This window comes from Brachyistius frenatus, unplaced genomic scaffold (genome assembly GCF_029030835.1).
Source record: "Brachyistius frenatus isolate BFR_SWC_R1_liver_20210118 unplaced genomic scaffold, ASM2903083v1 Contig_159, whole genome shotgun sequence".
Taxonomy (NCBI): Eukaryota; Metazoa; Chordata; class Actinopteri; family Embiotocidae; genus Brachyistius; species Brachyistius frenatus.
Window position 1 is genome coordinate 895,001 of NW_027210758.1, and position 7,500 is coordinate 902,500.

Here is a 7,500-nt window from a genome sequence, read left to right on the forward strand (position 1 = left end):
CCGGTTGGCTGGTTTACATCAGGAGGTATTTGGACATTAAGACCTTCAGCCAATCGCTGCAGAGATTACTGCTCCTGATCCAATCAGCTCCTCCCCTCTCTCCTCGTCCTCCTGCCAGGAGGCTAGAAGACAACAGACTGACCCGTGTCTTCTCCTGTGTCTTCTCCTGTGTCCTCTCCTTGTCCTGTCCTGTGTCCTCTCCTTGTCCTCTCCTTGTCCTCTCCTGTGTCCTCTCCTTGTCCTCTCCTTGTCCCCTCCTGTGTCCTCTGTCTCTGAGTATCTGCCCACCAACCTGCTCTGCTGTCAGGATGTGTGATTCTGTGGAGCTGCACCAGATCTCCTGTTCTTTAGGAGTCGGAGTGGTGAGTCAGCAGGTAGCTGTTGGTTCTTCATTCAGTCTGTCCGGTGTCTCCTGGTCCACCTGCAGCTGTTTGCTGCGTCACATTGACACTTTTCAAAATAAAACGCCACTGAGAGTTTTTATTTGACTTCACAGAAAATGTGTTTTATTTTGAAAACCTCCTCGGCACTTCACACTTAGTCTTGGACAACTTTCAGACTCGGTTCTGGACCGGTTTTGGACCTGATCTGGTTGTGGTTGCAGACGGGTCTTCAGGACTCTGGCAGAATGTATTTGGGTCTGATAATGGCCCTCCCGATGGCACACGGAGACCACAGGTTCTGATCAGATCCCGGACCTGGACCTCGAGTTCCGGTCGTCCACGGAGACGCTTCCTGTCGGTAGCCCTCCTGTGTTGGTGCGATCTCAGACTGTAAACAACAACAGGAAGTAGCCTTCGCTGACGTCAGCAAAGCCTGCAGGCCGACTGCGACGGTGGCGGACCGGGCGGCACCACGACGGGTTCCCGTGTTGTCCAGGAAGGTCTTGTACGTTCTGAAACGAGGTGTTTCCGTGCAGAAGATGGAAAGATGTGTTTGTGCAACACCAAAGTGTGTCAGACAACTCTGAAGTGATTGTAGTGTGTGTCTGTGAGCCTCCGATCCATTAATGGGATCATCAGCTGTTTCCATGGTTACTTCATTAATCAGATTAACTCCCACTGTAGAGACGGGAAGCCTCTCAGCGGCCCGCCACGTTCCTGTCAGCCTGTCGTCCTCCGGGCCGGTCCACTTCAAACACATCCTCGGTTCTGCATGATGCCAATGGATGAGCAATGTTTGTTTGTTTGTTGTTGACACCGACAGGTTGATGTTTGTTTGTTTGTTTGTTTTGTTTAGGAGCATGATGTGGAGACAGCTCATGGTGTGCTGCATGTGACCATGAGAGGTGTTGCTAAGGGCAACCGACCCACGATCCTCACCTACCACGACATCGGACTGAACCGTGAGTCAACATCATGGAGTCACACAGAACACGTGTGTTGACGGGTCAAGAACATACAAACACTGAGCACACCACGTGTGTGTGTGTGTGTGTGTGTGTGTGTGTGTGTGTGTGTGTGTGTGTGTGTGTGTGTGTGTGTGTGTGTGTGTGTGTGTGTAGATAAGTCTTGTTTCAACAGCCTCTTTAACTATGAGGACATGCAGGAAGTGACGCAGCATTTCTCAGTCCTACATGTTGATGCTCCGGGACAGCAGGAGAACGCTCCGACCTTCCCCAGCGGGTAACACACACACACACACACACACACACACACACACACACACACACACACACACACACACACACACACACACACACACACACACACACACACACACACACACACTCTCCAGGTTCTCTTATGTGTACCTGCAACAAAACAGGATGTAAATTAAAAGTTATCATCACTACTGGTCTAATTCAGTCTGTCTGTCTCTGTGTCTCTGTGTCTCTGTCTCCAGGTACCAGTACCCCACCATGGACGAGCTGACTGAGATGCTGCCGTCTGTCCTGACCCAGCTTCAGTACGTGTCTGTCTTCTCTGAGATGAGGTGCATGCTGGGCATCGTAGTCAACGGAGTGTTGTGTGTTTGTGTTGTCGTCAGGGTGAAGAGTGTGATCGGCATCGGCGTCGGAGCTGGAGCCTTCATCCTCACCAAGCTGGCAGTAAGTAGGACCGCAGCAAGTCCTCTGATATGATGAAGATGATGGTGATGAAGATGATGGTGGTGGTGGTGGTGATGATGAAGATGATGATGATGGTGAAGATGATGGTAGTGGTGGTGGTGGTGATGATGAAGATGATGATGATGGTGGTGAAGATGATGATGGTGCTGATGATGATGATGGTGCTGATGGTTCTGTTCCAGCTGAATGAGCCCAGTCTGGTAGAAGGCCTGGTTCTGATCAACGTTGACCCGTGTGCTAAAGGCTGGATGGACTGGGCAGCGTCGAAGGTAACACGACGACGTGTATTTAGTGCATGTGAACCTGCAGAGAACGCTGACTCATCACTTCTTCAGTTCAGCAGCTGAACTCCACTGCAGTGAGACAGAGGGACTGTTTCTGTCTGTCTCTGTCTGTCTGTCTGTCTGTCTGTCTGTCTGTCTGTCTGTCTGTCTGTCTGTCTGTCTCTGAATGTGTTTGTGTTTGTTTGTGCAGCTGAGCGGCTGGACGAACAACCTGGTGGACGTCATCATGGGACACCACTTCAGTACTGTGAGGACACAGAGACACGCCAACACACAGAGACACACAGAGACACACTAGCACTGACACTGTGTGTGTGTGTGTGTGTGTGTGTGTGTGTGTGTGTGTGTGTGTGTGTGTGTGTGTGTGTGTGTGTGTGTGTGTGTGTGTGTGTGTGTGTGTGTGTGTGTGTGTGTGTGTGTGTAACCAGGATGAACTAACAGAGAATCAGGAGATCATCCAGACGTACAGACTTCATGTCTCTCAAGACGTCCCTCTGGACAACCTGTCCCTGTTCTTCAACACCTACAGCAGGTAGCTCGACTAAATTAACCTTTGAACTATGACATCATCAGGTCAGGACAACCATCAGCTCCACCTGCTGAGCTGCTGGAGAATCACAGTCACACAGTTTAATATCTGCTGAAACACTGACACACAACAGCTCGTCTCACACTAGCCTGTGTGTGTGTGTGTGTGTGTGTGTGTGTGTGTGTGTGTGTGTGTGTGTGTGTGTGTGTGTGTGTGTGTGTGTGTGTGTGTGTGTGTGTGTGTGTGTGTGTGTGTGTGTGTGTGTAAGACGTACTGAGTTGCAGATCGAGCGCCCTGTTCCTGGTCTGAATGAAGACACAGTCATCACTCTCAGGTATCATTTATTTATTCTTATCTTTAATGTCAGACTGTCACATGACATGTTCCTCACCGCGTGTGTGTGTGTGTGTGTGTCTCAGGTGTCCTACTCTGCTCGTGGTTGGAGACACATCACCTTCTGTCGATGCTGTGGTGAGTGGCTGCACCGTTTCCATGACAACAGCCAGTGTGTGATGTCACACTGTCGTAAATACTGTGTGTGTGTGTGTGTTGCAGGTGGAGTGTAACGCCAGACTGAATCCCACCAAGACCACCCTGCTCAAGGTACCTCCTGTCTGTCTCTGTGTGACTGACAGCTGACTGTGACTGACAGCTGACTGTAAAGGATGTAGTAGGCCATGACAGAACACTGATAACACAATGAGACCATGATGATGAAGATGGTGATGAAGATGTCCTGTGTCTCTCCACCAGATGGCGGACTGTGGAGGACTTCCTCAGGTGGTCCAGGTGAGTCTCCTCCTCCTCCTCCTCCTACTCCTCCTCCTCCTCCTCCACATCTTTACGCTGCTCTCCGTAAAACTACAAATGTTTTTTAAACTGGTCACCATGACGTCCAAGTCTGTCAGAGGTGTCAGGGGACGGTCTGAGACGTGTCTTTCTGTCTTTCTGTCCTCAGCCTGGAAAACTGGCCGAGGCCTTTAAGTACTTTGTGCAGGGGATGGGCTACAGTGAGTATCCTTTCACTTCCTGTTAGTGATGACCTCACCACATCTGGAATTCCTGTTGTCACGTGTTGTTAACGTGATCCTATCACGTGTCTTATTCTGACATAAGTTGTTTTTAGTGAACATCAGTAGTTTTCAAAATAAGAGCATCACCAACAGTCATAGAAGTCTGTGATGATGTCAGCAGGTCTGTGATGATGTCAGCAGATCTGTGATGATGTCAGCAGGTCTGTGATGATGTCAGCAGATCTGTGATGATGTCAGCAGATCTGTGATGATGTCAGCAGGTCTGTGATGATGTCTGTGATGATGTCAGCAGGTCTGTGATGTCAGCAGGTCTGTGATGATGTCTGTGATGATGTCAGCAGGTCTGTGATGATGTCAGCAGGTCTGTGATGATGTCAGCAGGTCTGTGATGATGTCTGTGATGATGTCAGCAGGTCTGTGATGATGTCAGCAGGTCTGTGATGATGTCAGCAGGTCTGTGATGTCAGCAGGTCTCACACTCATCACGTTTCAGTTAGACGATTCAAACTGGTTGGACAGTGATGTCATCAACAGCTGCACACGTATGTGCTGTGTTACTAACGTGTTCATGCCCCCCCCCTCCACTCTCCCAGTGCCCACAGCTGGTATGACCCGGCTCGTTCGCGCCAGAACTCACTCGACCACCAGCATCGGATCCACAGAAGGCTTGCGGAGCCGCAGTACCACCGGCACCCTGCCAGAGGGCGCTGAGTGCTGCAGCCAGGAGCACTCAGCAGCACGCAGCATCCAGATGACATCGTAGGACTTCCTGTTCGTCCTCCTGATTCTCCTCCTCATCCTGTTCTTCCTCCTCCTCCTCCTCTTCCTCCTTCTGTTCAGGACCAGCTGCTGCTGTTTTAGTTGTCAACGTTCTTCCTCTTGAACTGAAAACCGTCTCGTCCCACCGACCGGGACGAAGGCTGTCAGCCTGCCGTCAGCAGCAGCAGCCATGTTGGCTCTGAAGGTTTTTAGATGCTGATGTCAGTTCCCACCTTTCTCCAAGAGCCCTGCAGTTGCCATGGTGACGCTGTAGATGTCGTGCAGCTGGCGTTCAATTGTGTTTGTGTGCAGATTGTTTTCTCCTTTTATCATCTCTTTATGATCTGTTCGTTGTTTTATGATCTGTTTATGATCTGATTAGTTGTTTTATGATCTGTTTATGATCTGATTAGTTGTTTTATGATCTCTTTGATCTGATTAGTTGTTTTATCATCTCTTTACGATCTGATTAGTTGTTTTATCTCTTTATGATCTGATTAGTTGTTTTATCTCTTTATGATCTGATTAGTTGTTTTATGATCTCCTTCTGATGTTATATATTTCGTTGTTCTGTTGGTTTGATATGAATCTTTGAACGTTTCTCCACCAATGAAATCATGGCTCAGACTGGCGGTTGACCTGATTGGATAACATCTGTAATATGAAACCCCAGCTGAGTTCATGATGGTGAACTTTGACCCCCAGCTGTGTGTGACGCTGCCCCCTCCTGGCAGAGCCTGGTATAGATACCAATGTCATTGTGTACATACTGAGTGTTGTTGTTGTTGACCTGCTGGATGTAAACAGGGTTTGTACTGAAATAAAACTTATGGTCTGGACAGACGGCGCCCCCTGGAGGTTCTGCAGAGCAACTCACCTAACAGGTTAACACACCTGTGTGTGTGTGTGTTTGTGTGTGTGTGTGTGTGTGTTTGTTTATGTCAGCTGTAGAACGTCTGATTTTAGAGACCGAACCAAGAAATGAAATGAATCCATGTCAGACACTTGATCAATACTTCTGATCAGTCTGCCGATCAATCACAGTGAGACTGGTGGAGAAACAAGCAGGATTTATTGCCGACGATGTGGTTTTTCCAACAAGTGAGCGGTGCTCCGTGGGTCCTTCAGCTGGCAGCAGGGGGCGCCGTGCGGCTGCACAGCCGAGCCACCAGGCCGGCCATCTGCAGCAGAGAGTTCACTCCTTCAGTCACCCGCATGTGCGTGTAGCCGATCTCCTGGAGGACACACGGAGACACAACGTCAGCCGGGACGACATCCGTCACACCGCGGCATTCTGGGAAACGGCGGGTGGGAGGAGGGGGACGTCCCCCTGCAGCGGGTGGACGTCCCGTCGGACTCACCTTGATGAACTCCAGCTTGAGGTACTCGGCCATGTGGAAGGTCTTGCAGACCCTGAAGACGTTCCCGATGATGTCCTCGGGGGAGTAGCCCAGCGCCCACAGCTGCTCCACCACCTTGTAGGCCTCGTCCACGTTCCCGTCCACGCAGTGTCCCAGCATGCTTTTCACCAGCAGCGGGTGGGGCTCGTCGCACACCTTGAACACGTTGTCGCTGTTGATGTATCCGAAGCCCGAGTTGGTGGACTGCAGGTTGTTCAGCGCCTGAAACAGAACGCCGAGTCAGCGGAACCGCCGGCCTCGGAGGCCCCCCCCCCCCAACCCCACTAAGCCCCGCCCATCACCTGTCTCATGTCCCCCTGGGCGGTGAAGATGACGGCCTCCAGCCCGTCGTCGGACACGGCCAGGCGCTCCTTCTCCACCACGTCCTGCAGCCGGGTCAGGACCTGTCCGTCCGTCAGCCTGGAGTAGCGCAGCACGGCGCAGCGCGACTGGATCGGCTCGATGATCTTATCGGACGCGTTGCAGGCGAGAGCGAAGCGGGTCGTCTTCGAGTAGATCTCCATGATCCTCCGCAGGGCCTGCTGGGCGCCGTCCGTCATGCTGCCCGGGGGGGGGGGAGACAGACAGCACACGTTACTGACACGCTTCCGGGACCGGCACCGCGTGGTCCACCCGAGACCCTCTGCGGTCCTCAGCTGGTCCTGACCGGTCCTCTCGGAACCGGACGCTGCAGGAAGTCTGTCTGCTAAACATTCGTGACATCATCGTGTTAAAGGTCCATTCACGTCCTCCACGTTCAGATTTAATATAAATGTTTGTGTTCAATCACAAGTCGGTGTGTGAATGAAAACGCACCGATGACGTCATCATTAGTTTGTCAGAGAAAACATTTGTTCATCATCTTCATCTTCATCATCACCACGACTCCTCCAGGTGGGGGCGGAGCTCTCACCTGTCCGCTTCATCCAGGATGATGATCTTGTGTCGTCCTTTAGGTAGAGTGACTTTCTGCTGAGCAAACATCTTGATCTTGTTCCTCACCACGTCGATTACACACACACACACACACACACACACACACACACGTTACAACACACACCGTGTGACACCTGACCTCAGGTAGGACTCCTGTGTCCAACTGCATCTCACATGTCGTGTATGTGTTGTGTGTGTGTCTCTGTTTTGTGTAGTGTAGTGTGTAGACGTGTGTGTGTGTCTCTGTATTGTGTAGTGTGTAGACGTTGTGTGTGTGTGTGTCTCTGTATTGTGTAGACGTTGTGTTTGTGTGTGTGTCTTTGTGTAGTGTAGTGTGTAGACATTGTGTGTGTGTGTGTCTCTGTATTGTGTAGTGTGTAGACGTTGTGTGTGTGTGTGTCTCTGTGTAGTGTAGTGTGTAGACGTTGTGTGTGTGTGTGTCTCTGTGTTGTGTAGTGTGTAGACGTTGTGTGTGTGTGTGTCTCTG

General features: G+C 50.9%; 2 protein-coding genes across 10 annotated transcripts in view; one reads left to right on the forward strand and one right to left on the reverse strand.

Moving 5' to 3' along the window:
• The window catches only part of LOC138631569 (protein NDRG3-like), a 7,782-nt gene extending 2,266 nt beyond the window's left edge, over positions 1-5,516 (forward strand). Inside the window, exons 4-18 of one of the 7 annotated variants that reach the window (XR_011311729.1) lie at positions 1-374; positions 1,240-1,345; positions 1,505-1,625; positions 1,846-1,908; positions 1,990-2,050; positions 2,254-2,340; positions 2,546-2,602; positions 2,784-2,887; positions 3,153-3,218; positions 3,304-3,355; positions 3,440-3,487; positions 3,638-3,673; positions 3,843-3,894; positions 4,512-5,118; positions 5,207-5,516. The exon at positions 1-374 is cut by the window's left edge and continues 190 nt beyond it. Coding sequence is in view for 3 of the 7 variants with exons in the window: in XM_069716604.1 (XP_069572705.1) it covers positions 1-374; positions 1,240-1,345; positions 1,505-1,625; positions 1,846-1,908; positions 1,990-2,050; positions 2,254-2,340; positions 2,546-2,602; positions 2,784-2,887; positions 3,153-3,218; positions 3,304-3,355; positions 3,440-3,487; positions 3,638-3,673; positions 3,843-3,894; positions 4,512-4,681 (1,397 nt within the window). In the remaining 4 variants the exon portion in view is untranslated. Of the gene's footprint in view, positions 375-1,239; positions 1,346-1,504; positions 1,626-1,845; positions 1,909-1,989; positions 2,051-2,253; positions 2,341-2,545; positions 2,603-2,783; positions 2,888-3,152; positions 3,219-3,303; positions 3,356-3,439; positions 3,488-3,637; positions 3,674-3,842; positions 3,895-4,511 lie in introns of all 7 variants that reach the window. The other 6 variants (XR_011311731.1, XR_011311728.1, XR_011311730.1 and 3 more) reach the window with 6 other exon arrangements.
• A 173-nt stretch (positions 5,517-5,689) lies between these two features.
• Positions 5,690-7,500, reverse strand: part of rfc2 (replication factor C (activator 1) 2) — a 3,210-nt gene continuing 1,399 nt past the window's right edge. The window contains exons 3-6 of one of the 3 annotated variants that reach the window (XM_069716609.1): positions 6,991-7,089; positions 6,380-6,638; positions 6,039-6,299; positions 5,690-5,912 (exon numbers count right to left, since the gene is read on the reverse strand). In XM_069716609.1, coding sequence (XP_069572710.1) covers positions 5,802-5,912; positions 6,039-6,299; positions 6,380-6,638; positions 6,991-7,089 — 730 coding nt within the window. In that variant the 3' untranslated portion in view covers positions 5,690-5,801. The other 2 variants (XM_069716608.1, XM_069716607.1) reach the window with 2 other exon arrangements.